Genomic DNA, 15,188 nt, shown 5'->3' with positions numbered 1-15,188 from the left:
AAAAAAGGTACCATCTTATTTTCTTTTCTATGTTTTATTTTGTTTGATTTCTATTGATTACATTCTCTCACAATTCTTCCTTGGCTCAGACCAGTTTGTCGTTCCGCTCAGGGGTGGAGGAGACTTCCATATATTTCTCATCATTATATCCCTTCCCTATACCAGCCCCACAAACAGGTCCCCTTTTTCGTCAACAACCTTTCTAGAAAACAAAATGCACACCCCCTTGTGCATCACTAATATCTTTGGGGCAACTATAATTCTCCCTTTCTGTAGGTAAGTTCACCGAAAAGGTCCTCCAGTGAAAACTGCACCACTGCATTCCAGTGGCGTAGCTACGTGGGGCCTGAGGGGGCCTGGGCCCCCGTAGATTTCAGTCGGGACCCCCCTCCCGGCAAACCCGCCCCCGCCGCCTACCTTCCGTTTTGCTGGCGGGGGACCCCACTCCCTGCCAGCCGACGTCCTCTCTGACCGTTCTGCTGCAGAGAAAAGTCTTCTTCCTTGCATGCTGACGTCCTGCACGGCAGATTCAGAGAACAGAACTGTTCTCTGAGTCTGACGTCCTGCACGTACAACGTGCAGGACGTCAGCATGCAAGGAAGAAGACTTTTCTCTGCAGCAGAACGGTTGGAGAGGACGTCGGCTGGCAGGGAGTGGGGTCCCCCGCCAGCAAAACGGAAGGTAGGCGGCGGCGGGGGAGGGTTCGCGGTGGGAGGGGGGTCGGCAGAGACGGGGGGGGGGCCACAATGGCGGCGGGAGGGGGGCGGCGGCGGGGGGGGGCTAAAATGTGCCCCCTCCCCTCGAGCTCTGGACCCCCCTCCCACGGAAGTCTGGCTACGCCCCTGCTGCATTCATTACTACTGCTTATCATTTCTATGCAGCGTTGTCCACAAACATGTAAGAGACAGACCTGCTTGATAGAGCTTGCAATTTATTCAATACAGACAAACGGGACAAATAAGGGAACAGGGAGTTATATTTACCCCCCGTTTACTACGCTGTGCTAGCGGCTGCCGTGTGCTAATGCTGACACAGCCTATTCACTTTGAATCAGGGGCGTATCTGCGTGGGGCCACAGGGGCCTGGGCCCCCGCAGATTTCGCCCTGGACCCCCCTACCATCGACCCTCTCCACCTCCCTCTCCCTCCCGCACGCCCGCTATCAACCCGTCGCCGATCTTTGCTGGCGGGGGACCCCAAGCCCCCGCCAGCCGAAGTCCTCTCTTCCATGCAGGATGCAAGTTGCAACGCTTCCTGTTCTTCTGAGTCTGACGTCCTGCACGTACAACGTGCAGGACGTCAGACTCAGAATTTTAGAACTCAGTCTGACGTCCTGCGCGTTGTACGTGCAGGACGTCAGACTCACAAGAACAGGAAGCATTGCAACTTGCAGCCTGCATGGAAGAGAGGACCTCGGCTGGCGGGGGTTGGGGTCCCCCGCCAGCAAAGGTAAGTGACAGCAGCGGGGGAGGGTGGCGGCGGCGGGAGGGGGTGGAGAGTGTCATTGGTGGCGAGGGGGGGGTCTGGCAGTGGCTGGGGGGGGTCCGGAAATGGCGGGGGGGGATCAGTGGCGCGGGGGGGGGGCTAAAATGTGCCCCCTCCCTCTGGCTCTGGCCCCCCCTACCGCCAGAGTCCAGATACGCCCCTGCTTTGAATTGCCTGTGTCGGCATTGCCGCGTGGCATAGTAAACAGGGGGGTTAGGATGGGAATGATTAAAACATCATGGGTATTGAACAGGTGAATAATGAGTTAAATCGTGGGAGGATTGTGAAAAATTACGAGAGAACCTTACGAGACTGGGCGTCTAAATGGCAGATGATGTTTAATGTCAGCAAGTGCAAAGTGATGCATGTGGGAAAGAGGAACCCGAATTATAGCTACGTCATGCAAGGTTCCACGTTAGGAGTCACGGACCAAAAAAGGGATGTAGGTGTCGTCGTCGATGATACGTTTAAACCTTCTGCTCAGTGTGCTGCTGCGGCTAAGAAAGCAAATAGAATGCTAGGTGTTATTAGGAAAGGAATGGAAAACAAAAATGAGGATGTTATAATGCCTTTGTATCACTCCATGGTGCGGCTGCACCTCGAATATTGTGTTCAATTCTGGTCACCGTATCTCAAAAAAGATATAGTGGAATTAGAAAAGGTGCAGAGAAGGGCGACGAAAATGATAAAGAGGATGGGATGACTTCCCTGTGAGGAAAGGCTAAAGCGGTTATGGCTTTTCAGCTTGGAGAAAAGGCGGCTGAGGGGAGATATGATAGAGGTCTATAAAATAATGAGTGGAGTTGAACGGGTAGATGCGAAGCATCTGTTTACGCTTTCCAAAAATACTAGGACTAGGAGACATGTGATGAAGCTACTATGTAGTAAATTTAAAACAAATCGGAGAAAATGTTTCTTCACTCAACGTGTAATTCAACTCTGGAATTCGTTGCCAGAATGTGGTAAAGGCAGTTAGCTTAGCGGAGTTTAAAAAAGGTTTGGACAGCTTCCTAAAGGAAAAGTCCATAGACAGTTATTGAATAGACTTCGGGAAAATCCACTATTTCTGGGATAAGCAGAATAAAATGTTTTGTACTTTTTTGGCATCTTGCCAGGTATATTGTGACCTGGATTGGCCACTGTTGGAAATAGGATGCTGGGCTTGATGGACCTTTGGTCTTTCCCAGTATGGCAATACTTATGTATTTATGAGTTAAGAGTAAAAAGCAGCCTCAAAAAGGTGGGCTTTTAGCCTACATTTGAACAGGGCCAGAGACAGCGCATCACAACTGATCAGCGGTTAAACATGTTAGTTTTATTTTTCTTACATTTGTACCCCGCACTTTCCCACTCATAGCAGGTTCAATGCGGCTTACGTATTATATACAGGTACTTATTTGTACCTGGGGCAATGGAGGGTTAAGTGACTTGCCCAGAGTTACAAGGAGCTGCCTGTGCCTGTAGTGGGAATCGAACCCAGTTCCCCAGGACCAAAGTCCACCACTAGGCCACTCCTCCTCTTCTCTTTTGCTGCTCTTTTCTCCCCCCCCCCCCCCCCCCCACCCTCCACGGGCTGCTGAAAGGATCTCTGGACTCCGGTTACCTGCCTCATGTTCTGCAACAAAGACTTTGTAAGTTAACTTATGATTTAGATCTGTTATCTTGTCGCAAATTTCTCCTGTAGCAAGATCCTTAAAACTACCTCATTTGTAACCTTATGACATTACCTGTATTGTAAATAAACCTTTTTAAAGTTGAATATATGGCCTTTTATGTTCTGAGCACACGTTCTTAAACCTTGCAGTGCAGGTTAATGTAATTTCACAAATATAATATTTAATTCCCCCTTATTCTTGCAATTGTGAATCTTATTACCTTATAGGTAATTGGTGGAGAATAGAATCAAAATATATCTTAAAACTTGGAAATACAGCACATGTCGCGACCACATGCTCTGAGCAAAATACCTCTATTCTTAAATATTATATTAGAACTGTAAGATATTCTGTTCCTATAGAGAAATATATAAAATATTTTATTTCAACTCAAATAATATTTGTCCATATTCCAATTGATGGGCTACTGCGTGCTTCACACCAATCAAATGACAAGACACGATCAGCTGACTAAGATTTAAAGGCGGCCACAGTACGTAGACACCGCAGCCATTTTGATCTACAAGAAGAAGGAGAGAAGTACAAGGTATGCTGTAGAAGGAAGAGATGTTGATTAGTAATAATATTGTAGGCTGTATGAATGCAGAGGAGTGAAGAACAAATATCTAATGCACAGCCCCCTCATGGCTGCCTTTCAAAATGGCTGCCTTGACCTCTTGCAGCAGCTCACGGTACTACCACCAGGGAGACAGTTAGGCCCGGGGGGGGGGGCGTTCAGGGGGGAAGGGAGGGACTTAGGAACATGGGAGGGACTTAGGAACATGGCAGTGGTAGGAAGGAGGGGGAGGAGGGTTTTTTTTTTAATAGTTATGGGGTGCCAGACCAATATTCAGTGCTGGCACCCACATAGCTAAGCAGCCTAATTTGAGCTGTCCTAATTTAGGCTGTTTAGCTACGCAGGTGCCAGCACTGAATATTGCCGGCATCCACATAACCTCTGTCTCCTTCCCAGTGCCACCTCCAGCGCACTTTCAGTTGGGCGGTCTGCGATGATATTCAGCAGCACTCTCCGGTTAAGCGCTGCTGAATATCCCCACTTAGGTGGCAGGAAGCGATTTAAGCGGGCCCGCTTAAATCACTTTGAATATCGGCCCCCTAGAATTTAGGGTGCTGATTACAGAACAGCAAAGATCCAGTTTTTTCTGGGCCCGCTATGGTTATTAAGGGGCCCTTTTACTAAAGCTCAGTGCAGGCTAATCTACATTAGTGTGCACTAAATGATGCATTCCTATTTTATACCTACGGGCTATGTTAGCGCCTGTTAAGCTTTAGTAAAAGGGCCCTAAAATTCTGCACTGCAGGTCTAAACACACTGCTGTACTATTCTGGCAACGATGGATATTTTGACAGTTGTCCCTTTCCATTTTATAGCAAACTAGCCGTTAAGCCCGTTAAAACGGGCGCGTATTGGAATGTTTTTTTTCCCAAGGCCCCCCCCTCCCGTTGCAGCTGCAAGGCCCCCTGCCATCCTCCTTCCCTGCCAGCTCCAAGGACCCCTCTGTCCCTCCCTCCCAGCTCCAAGGCTCCAGTCCTCCCCCCTTCCCAGCTGCAAGGCCCCCTGCCCGCCCTCCCTACCTCCCAGTTCCAAGGCCCCAGGCCCTCCCCCCCAGCTCCCAAGGCCCCCTTCCCTCCCTCCCAGTTCCAAGGCCCCCTGCTCTCCCTCACAACTGTAAGGGGCCCACTGCCCCCCCCCCATGCCTTCTTCCCAGCCAGCTGGAAGGCCCCCTTCAGTCCAGCCCTCCCAGCTCCAAGGCCCCCCTCCTTCTGAGACCTCCCATGTCCCCTCCCCCCCCCAAGGTAGCCGCTACCGCCCCCCCCACCCCGGAGTCGCCCCCGCCCCCCCTTCACCCGGCCCAGGCCCTCTCTTCGTTATTCAACTTACAGCAGCGCCAAAACAGCAGCAAGCAGCAGCTCCCGTTGGCCTTCCTTCACTGCCTGTGCCTCGCCCTCGTGTGACGTCACGTCGGCGAGGGCGGGGCACAGGCAGGGAAGGAAGGCCGACAGGAGCTGAAGCTGAGCTGCTTGCTGCTGTTTTGGCGCTGCTGTAAGTTGAATAACGAAGAGAGGGCCCGGGCCGGGTGAAGGGGGGTGGTGGCGACTCCGGGGGGGGGGGGGCGGTAGCAGCTACCTTGGGGGGGGAGCGGTAGCGACGTCAGCAGTTCCCTCCCTCCCCTTCCGCGCAGTTTCCCTCTCTGTCCCGCCCCCTCCCCCTGTCATCACGTCTTGACGCGGGGGCGGGACAGAGAGGGAAGTCTCTACTGCGCATTTGCAGGTGAGTCGGTCACTTGCCATTTATAGGTTTGATTCCCTAACAACGTAGTATGAAACTGGAACAAACAAAGATGTACAAGAAGTGACAACAGCTTAAGCAACCTGTGCAACTTAAACCATGCAAAACCCAAATGAGAACTGAGTGACCCAAATAAACTCAATGGTTGCAAAGAATGCTTTTGGTTTTATTTCTTGCAAAGAACCGATGTCCATTATCAGGAATATGCAAAACACTCGGTGTTCTGGTTATTTAAAGGGAGCGTGTGGGCTGAGTGATAAGTACTGTGTGTTGGCTTCCTTAACTGTCAATATATATATATATATATATATATATAAACTAAAAATAGCAAGTGTCTTTAAGAGTACAGCATGCCTCTTATTTTTCCTTTGCTTTCTTTTTCTACAATAAAACAGACAAGAGTTGATGCAAAAAAAAGAAAACAGTGCACAATTAAGTGTTCAGCACATAGAAATGCAGAGGAGGAGCACATGAAGAGCAGTCATGACCACCCAGGGCCGCCGAGAGGGGGGGACAGGGGGGACTAATTCCCGGGGCCCGGGCCTCCAAGGGGGCCCGGTGCCACAGTCCCACCCGCCACCGCTACCGGGCCCTTTCCACCCAAACCCCCGCCAGCAGAAGTGCGTCTTCTGTTCTGACTCCGGCGTGCGCAGCCCACACAGACGCGCTCCTCTCAGCTGACGTCAGACGCACAGAAGCCCTGCAGAGTACAGCGAAGATCAGCTGAGAGGAGCGCGTCTGTGTGGGCCGCGCACGCTGGAGTCAGAAGACAGCACTTCTGCTGGCGGGGGTTTGGGTGGAAGGGGCCCAGCCCGGTGGCGGAGGCGGGTGGGACTGTGGCGCTGGACCCCCCTCAGGGGGGGCGATGACAACCTGGGGGGGTGGCAGTGGGAGCGGGGGCCCGGGGACGGCCTTGTCCCAGGCCCGGCCCAGTCTCTTGGCGGCCCTGTGACCACCAAATAGGAGAGGGAGCCGTGGATGACCACGTCTGATGACCTGATCAAGGCCAAGCAGTGTGATGAAGCAGTCAAGAGAGTCAATGGGATGCTGGAGTGCAATGCAATAGGTATATATAGTAGAAAAAGGGATTGTGATACTCCTGTACTGGAGCAAAAATGACAAGGAGAGGTGGTGCCTCATAAACTAACCGATTTACTGAGGCATGAGCTTTCGAGGACCAGAATCCACTTTGTCAGGAGAGGTTCAGTGGTTAGAGCTTTTGAGAGCTGCAAAACCACCAAGGTGGAAAAGAACGACGGTGTCCCACAAATTATCTCAGGAGCAGATAGAGGAATGGAAACAGAACCTGGCTCTTCAAAAAAAAAAACAGACCGGAGATGTCCAATATTTGAAGTACAATTTATTAAGACTCTTAAGGGTCCTTTTACTAAGCTGCGAAAGCATCTACACGCGCCTAATGCGAGCCAAAATGGAGTTACCGCCCGACTACCGCGTGGGCTCATGCAGTAATTTCATTTTACAAAGACTGAGTATTGAGGCAAATCAGTAATTTTTAAGCTGGATCCTCACAACTATCCAATTACAAATTCTTGATATCCAGTCACGATTCAGTTAACACATAATCAAACTTCTTATAGCACCCGATCAAAACATTTAAAACTTTATATCTTCAGATCATATCATACAAATTTCCCCAGAACCTCAGTGATGTTAATCGCTATCAGTTTCGGTCTTTAGCGATATACAAACATCAACATCTTCATCGGTTCCTTATATATAGCCTCCTCTTATAGTTAGAAAATTTTTTTTATTTTAACTTATCTTTTTCAAGCTTGTTTAATTTGTGGGACCCAGGGGATCAGCTGCCCGACATGCACGTTTCGCCCAAACATAGGCTGTCTCAAGGACATTCCCCCTGTAGTCTTCTCAGCACCAGCTCAGCAAAAGTTAATCATCTGCCATCTTGGCGGGATACAAATCTCATAATAAATAAAATAAATAGTGTTTATGCCTGGGAATCACACCTAACTTCAGGCACAGCCATATGCACCAACTGAAACATGGTGCAAATGTACATGCCTAAATTAGACACATATCACCGTTATTTTATATCAACATGTGCTAATCTGTTATTTCTGCACTCCCTTTTTCAGATCATGTGTAAATTTTAGGTGCAGACCCCGCGCCTACATTTACACATGTAAATTACAAATTAAATCTAATTAGGACCAATATTTGCTTTTTTAAAAGCCAATTATTGGCACTAATTAGATTGTTATTCAATTAAACTGTGTACGCAAATTGGCACATGTGCAATTTGTGGTGACCTTTGTAGAATTTGGGGGAGGGTTAACGTGAAGGTTAGCACATGCAAACAGGCTACCACAGAAACACATTAAAGTGTTTTGCGCTAACCTACTACTGCAACTTGCTTCTCACAGGTCTTCCACTCAGACATCTCTCTCCTCTTCAAAATTCTGCTGCACGATTAATATTTCGCCAAAGTCGCTATGCCCATATCAGCCCTCTTCTGAAGTCACTTCACTGGCTCCCTATCCATTTCAGTATACAGTTCAAGCTCCTCTTGTTAACCTATAAATGCATTCACTCTGCTGCCCCTCACTACCTCTCCACCCTCATCTCTCCCTACACTCCTTCCCAGGAACTCCGTTCACTAGGCAAATCTCTCCTAATTGCACCTTTCTCCTCCATCGCTAACTCCAGACTCCGTTCCTTTTATCTCACCGCACCTTATGCCTGGAACAGACTTCCTGAGCCATTACGTCAAGCTCCATCCCTGGCCGCCTTCAAATCCGGGCTAAAGACCTACCTGTTTAACAGGGGCGTATCTGAACTGCGGTGGTAGGGGGGGCCAGGGCCAGAGTGAGGGGGCACATTATAGCCCCCACCCCCCCCCCGCCGCCGCCGCCACCGCCACCGATCCCCCTCCCCCCAGCCGCTGCCATTTCCAATCTCCCCCCGCCGTTGCTGTCGCCTACCTTCGCTGGCGGGGGACCCCAACCCCCGCCAGCCGAGGTCCGCGTCCTCCTGCCGCTGCCGGCTGCCTGTAAAAGAATTCCGTCAGCTGGCGGGGGACCCCCAACCCCCGCCAGCCAAGCTGAGGTCCTTTCATTTCTTCCACTAAAGCTGGCGCCGAAAGTTTCTTCTGAGTCTGACGTCGCTGCACGTTCTGCCCCCCCCCCCCATCACTATCATCCTCTCATTTGTTTCCTTCCCACCTCCCCTTTGGCCTCTCCCAAATAGTTCCACCATTTGCAGCATCTTCCTCCCTCCAACCTTCTAGCCCAGCACGCCTGCTCCCTTTCTCCCCTTGTAGCCTAATATCTCCCTGTCCCTTCCACACACACACCCACACCCCAGTATCTTCCAGCACCCCCCCCCCTGTGGTCCAGCATTTCTTCCTCTCTCTCTTCCCTCCCTCCAATTGTTCAGCATTTCTCCCTCACTCCCTCCTGTCCCTGGATCCACAATCTCCCTCTTTTTCTCTTTCCCCTCTAGTGTATATCTATCCCTCCCTCTCATCCATCCCCATGTACAACCTCTCTTCCCTCCTTCTTCTCTCCCACTGCCCACATCACTCTCAGTATCTCCCTTCCTTGCACCCTGGGCCCAACATCTATCTCTTTCGTTCTCTTCCTTCCCCTTTTAGCATCCCTCCCATCCCCATACAGCATCTCTCTCTGTCTCCCTCCCTCCCACTTCCATGTGCCAACATTTCCCCTTTTCTCTTGCTGTCCCTCCCTCCTCCTCCACATCCAGCATTATTTCTCCCTCTCTCTCCCCCATGCATCTCCCCCCACCAACATTCCCCACCTCTCTCGCTCACCTCTACCTAGCATTACCCCATCACCCCAACAGTGCTCCTGTGACTGTCTCTCCCTGTCTCCCTGCCACCAGCCAGCATGCTGCCTCGGTCTTCCCCGCCGGTGCTGCCTCGGTCCCTGACTCCCTGCAGCATTTTTGTCTTCACCCGTCCTGTACCCGTCGCCGTCAGCGCTGCCATTCATTCTCTCACAGGCAGCCTCGTTCCCGCTCCCCTTTGCCGCGTCCTCCGGCTCTCTCTGATGCACTTCCTGTTAAACAGGAAGTGCATCAGAGAGAGCCGGAGGAGTGGACGCGGCAAAGGGGAGCGGGAACGAGGCTGCCTGTGAGAGAATGAATGGCAGCGCTGACGGCGACGGGTACAGGACGGGTGAAGCAAAAATGCTGCAGGGAGTCAGGGACCGAAGCAGCGCCAGCAGGGAAGACACAATTAAGCCCCGCCAGTTCGCCGGTGCATCTCGTTTGGGGGGGCAATGCCCCCCCTCGCCCCCCCCCCAATCTACGCCCATGTATGTTTGGATATTTATGTATTTCTTTGTTTTATCCTTACTGTTTTTATACTGTTACATTATATTACTAAAAAAATTCTCTATATTTGTTTTTAGGCTCCTGAAGCAGGCCATAGCCCGAAACACAGTGCTGTGTTGAGTCTTTGAATACAATTTTCTAAAGTATCAAGGTTATCCCTCTTACCTTTGGAGTCCGTGGTCGTTTTCCCACTTTTGTCTCCTTTTCCTGCCTTTTTTACCACTCATACTATAGTTACAGTGGTATCTAACTGTGACGGCACTCAAAATAATTAGGGTCCTATTTATTCTGTCTATTATGAATGTCTATTCTTTAGTGGGGGACTATAAGAGTCCAAGCTCTTCACCGTTGTTATCTTTCGTGTTGCAGTATGGGGAATTTTCGTTTCAGCACTACTATTCTTCTCCTAGATTGACTAACCTAAATCATCACTATCCAGGCAAAAGGGGGGGGAGGGGGAGATAGACGGGGCAGAACTCCTGTTTAGGATTTATTCTTTTGCTTAAAGTGGTCTTGAGGGTTTCTTTTGTACTCAGATTTCTTTTAGGAGGACATTATGCTACATTATGAAAACCAAAATTTGGTTGACCGATCAGTGGCGTAGGAAGGGGGGGGGCGGTGGGGCGGTCCGCCCCAGGTGCACGCCGCTGGGGGGTGTCGGCGCCTCGCTGGTTCCTTGCTCTCTCTGCCCCGGAACAGGTTACTTCCTGTTTCGGGGCAGAGAGAGCATGGAACCAGCGAGGCGCCGACACCCCCCAGCGGCATGCACTCGGCGGATTGGCTCTCCCGCCCGCCCCTCACCGCCTTCCAGGTATGTTTTCGGGGGGGGGGGGTTTGCGCTCCGGAGGGGGGAGGGTGCGCTGCGCTGCACCCGGGGGGGGGTGCGCAGCGGCGTCCCGCCCCGGGTGTCAGCTGCCCTCGCGACGCCACTGTGACCGATTGTTATGATAATTCATTATTGTTGTCTTTCAGTGTTCTCCTAATTGAATTTTGCATATTTGTCTTTAATAAAAATGATTTTCCATAAAAATAATTAGGGCCCTGTTTACTAAGGTGTGCTAGGTTTTTAGCGTGCCGCTAAAAATTAGCATGTGCTAATGTTAGAGACACCCATATATTCCTATAGGTGTCTCTAGCATTAGCGTGTGCTAAAAACGCTAGCGCGGCTTAGTAAACAGGTCCCATAATGTTATGGGTCCAGCTCTACAAATATATGCAAAAATGTTTCATTAAAACAAATACCAGTGAACAAGATTTTCAGACAGAGGCAGGGCAAAAAGATCCGAGCACACCCTAACACATTTTCATGGATAACTGAATGTTCCATCATCTGAAAGTAGAATCATCTGACTGTAGAATTCATGTAAACCAAAAAGAAAAAAAAGGTGAACTGCAAACAAGAAAAATAAACCACGCCGTGATGGGTGCACTGGAACGTGAAAAATAAGTCACTTTGACGGAACTGACCTTTTCGAGTTTTTCAAAGTGGTCTCGGAGGAATTTCATAGGCCGGTCAGGCTTCGCTATGCAGAGGTTCACAATGCACTCTTTGAGGATCTGCTGGATGTTGTATTTCTGGACGTAGATTTCACATCCTTTCAGACTCTCATCTTCTTCCACATTGGAGGAAGAGGAAGAGGATGATGCAGCCATCTTTGGGCTTCAGGACAGGAAAAGTAACCTGGACAAACAGAATGAGATAAGGGCTGTAAGTCTAAAGAACTGAATAGTTTAACACCTACAAGAATGATGGAAAATAATGCAAGAGTCCAAAGCAAAAGTAACCACATGCATTTAGACAGTACTAAGAACACTAAAACTAACTCACTTTGAGGCTTATTTTCAAAGCACTTAGCCTCCCAAAGTTCCATAGAAACCTATGGAACTTAGCCTCCCAAAGTGCTTTGAAAATATGCCTCTTTATGTTTGAAAACAAAGTACAATTAATTTAAATGGGCAGGAATTCTGAGCTATCATCAAAAAGCTCATGAAACTAAGTAAGAGAAGCTTTTCGGAGTTATCCAGAGATGAAGTACTGGGCAGACTGATCATGGGGCGTAGCTAGTTGGGGCCACGGGGGCATGGGCCCCCGCAGATTTAGCCCTGGCCCCCTGCTTTCACCCTCCCCCCGCCGATCCTCCCCCGCCACATTCGACCCCCCTCCCTCCTGCTACCGCGGCCGTCAGGTACCTTTGCTGGCGGGGGGGGGGGGTCTCCAACCCCCGCCAGCCGAAGTTCCCTTCAGCGCCGGTTTCTGAGTTCGGCACGTTTGCTGATCTGGATTCTGTTTCTGTGAGTCCTGACGTCCTGCAAGTATGAGCGTGCAGGACGTCAGGACTCACAGAAACAGAATCCAGATCAGCAAACGTGCCGAACTCAGAAACCGGCGCTGAAGGGAACTTCGGCTGGCGAGGGTTGCGGACCCCCACCAACAAAGGTACCTGGTGGTGGCAGGGGAGGGTTGGCGGCAGCGGCGGGAGGGGGGCGCCGGGGGAGGCTAAAATGTGCCCCTTCACCTTGGGCTCTGGACCCCCCCCCCCCCCCCCCCCCGCCGAAGTCTGGCTACGCCCCTGGACTGATCCCTCACTTAGTACTATCATTTAATTTATATTTTATGTTATGGTGGTTATTTTAGACACTCTGTTCCTGATTTGGACATCTGAAAAGCAGCATTTAGATGTCCATATTGCATGGATGTCCAAATCCCAATTTTATAAACCCAGGATATGGATGTCTAATGCTGCAATATGTCCATATAGTAAGGGTATATGGTCTGGGCGCATTTTGGGTGGGAGGAGGGAAGTTCAAATAATGGAGATACAACTTGATTGCAAAAGGGGAAGGAACGTCCATGTCTGAAAAATGGACGTGCGAATTTAAACCTGGTATTTGGCACACCCAGGTTACAGAAAGGTGCTCCGACTGAGTATTTCTCCACTGGAGGAAGTAAAGGAAGTCACAGCAGGTATTTTTCTGTCCCTGGAGGGCTTACAATTAAAAAAAAAATAAACAAAGACATATACATTTATAAAAAGTCAGAGTGGGATTTGAACCAGCAACTTCTAGCTCTGTATGGTGGTTCTTAGGAGACTGCTCTAACCATTAGGCTAGTGGTTCCAAAACTTTATTGGATCACAGCGCCCCTAGGCTCAACGGTGTTGAGTCCTACCTTTGCTGGGGGGCCCCCACTAGCTGGAGGTCCACTGCCCGAGGCCCAAGCTCCATGCTGCCTGTACAGCAAACAAATCGGTGGCATATTTCAACCACCGTCGCCTGCATTCCCACATATGCACTCTTTCTCTTCCCCCTTTCCATCCAGTGTCTGCCCTCCTTCTATCCCCTCTTCCATCTGCCCTCCTTCTCTCCCCACTTCCATCCAGTCTCTGCCCCCTCTACCCAGCTTTTGCCCTCTCACTCTCCCCTTCCATCCAGCATAAGCCCCCCTCTGCTTCTCCCCCCCCCCCAATCCAGTGTCTGCCTCCTCTCTGCCCCCCCTTCCCCCACACACACCTATCCCTGCTGCTTCTCTAGACCAGCAGCAGCGGCAAAGCAAGCTAAAGGCACCGCAAAGCAGGACTCTACATTCATGCCGGCTGTGCCCTGGAACAGGAAGTGATGTAGCTTGTTTTGCAGTTGCTGCTGCTGCTCATCTAGTATTAGTAGCAGCTTGGGTAGTGGCGGGAGGGGGGTGGGAAAAATACGCCACAGCATCCCTGAGAGTTCGCTGCGGCGCCCTGGAGTGTTCATGGCACACAGTTTGGCACCACTGCATTAAGCTACTCCTTCAGAGAGCTTGAGTAGCCATTTTAATATATGTGTGTTCCAGTGCTGCCACACAGTTATGCATAGCCATGATTTTGCCCCATTCATAGTGGCAGTCTCGGGAAATCTCGGCTGCCATTCTGAAAACACGGTGGCGCCGGGCAGAATAGCACTAGTAAGCAGGAAAGAGTAGGGGAGTTTCCTGCCCCTGAAGAAGCCACTAGACCACTGGGAAGGACCCACTGAGGCTCGGAGGACTGTGGTATGTGGGAGGGGGGGTGGCAGCTGCGGCAGTAGAGGGGGTGGCGGGCAGTGGCCAAGGGCGTCCAGATCACCCTCACTCTGCCCCTGCTCCAGAATCAGGTTTGGGAACCACTGCGTTAAAGAGTTTTGCATGCGGATCTTTACAGAATAGCGCATATAAAGATACGCATGCAAATTCAAATTGTTGCCAATTAGCAACAATAATTGATTGTTAGCACCCAATTACTGGCACTAATTGTCTCGTTGGCCAATTTTGCTGCGTGTGCATCTCAGAATAGCATGCAATTTTGTGCATGTCAATTTGCACGCCATTTATAGAATTGCCCTTGCTACGTGTTACAATTAAATGAGTAAAACAAGAATTAACATCCTCAGTGAGTAAGACTTCATTGATAGGTAAGAAAGCAGGAACGTAAAGCAAGATAAACACTTGGGACTCTATATATTCAAATATTTTAGTTTTCTTTTAGCCAGCTGTTTAGTAGATGGGGCCTGGGAACAATTCTATAAAGTGGCACCTAAATGTAGGCACGACAAAGGAGTCCGCTTATTGCCAATTCTGTAATGGCGTTAAGACGCACCCAAGGAGGTCTTATATCAGGAGACAGCAAGAGCCTTTCTGGCCCATTCTGTGGGCTGAAGCCATATTGTGTAACTTCAAACATTCACAGACGCTATTGAAAACAATAGCAAACTTATGAAGTTTATGACTGCCTATGTGTGGGGAGTTTTTTTATTTGAAAGCTTCTCATACATAACCAGAGAGGGATTTTTTTTACCTCTAGGAGTCCTGGAGCGTGAGCCGGAGTCTGCAGGTAAAGGCACTGCAGAGCAGAAGACTTGGTTTTGGAGCAGTGGGGGGTTCAATTTTTGTAGGGGGCAGCTTTAAGAAAGGAGTTGTGGAGACCCCCCCCCCAGAGGTTAAAAAAAACTCGGGTTACATATGGGAATCTTTCAAATAAATAAAAAAAAGCTGTAAACCTCACAAGTTTGCTATTGTTTTAAATAGCATCTGCGAATGTTTGGGGTCACACAACATGGCAGCTGCACGGGGGAGATGGCTTCAACTTTTTGATGTCATGACACCTCCTGTCATAAAACCTCCTTGGGTGCACCTAACCCATTATAGAAGAGTAGCACAAAGCCACTTTGGCGCACTGAAACTTAGGTGCAGGGCCACCAATAGACCAAGCTGGGCCCGGGACAAACAATCTTGAGGGCAGCCCCCTCCCCCATGTCCCCACCTGACAGTAGCTTACTGCTCGCTCGTTCGGTCTGTCTCCTGCTCCTGTGTGCCGGGTTATCGCATTAACTCTGCTCTACCGGCCACGGGTCCTTCTTCCTGCTGCTTCCCCTCCTGCCCATGCAGAAACAGGAAGT

At 50.1% G+C, this 15,188-nt stretch overlaps 1 protein-coding gene across 1 annotated transcript in view; it reads right to left on the bottom strand.

The window, feature by feature from the left end:
- The window catches only part of PRKAR1B (protein kinase cAMP-dependent type I regulatory subunit beta), a 228,040-nt gene that overhangs the window by 211,647 nt on the left and 1,205 nt on the right, over nucleotides 1-15,188 (bottom strand). Inside the window, exon 2 of the mRNA XM_030213206.1 lies at nucleotides 11,250-11,463. Within this exon, the coding sequence (XP_030069066.1) occupies nucleotides 11,250-11,435 (186 nt within the window). The 5' untranslated portion in view covers nucleotides 11,436-11,463. The remainder of the gene's footprint in view (nucleotides 1-11,249; nucleotides 11,464-15,188) is intronic.

This window comes from Microcaecilia unicolor, chromosome 8 (genome assembly GCF_901765095.1).
Source record: "Microcaecilia unicolor chromosome 8, aMicUni1.1, whole genome shotgun sequence".
Lineage (NCBI taxonomy): Eukaryota > Metazoa > Chordata > Amphibia > Gymnophiona > Siphonopidae > Microcaecilia > Microcaecilia unicolor.
This window is presented reverse-complemented; position numbering and strand designations above follow the sequence as displayed.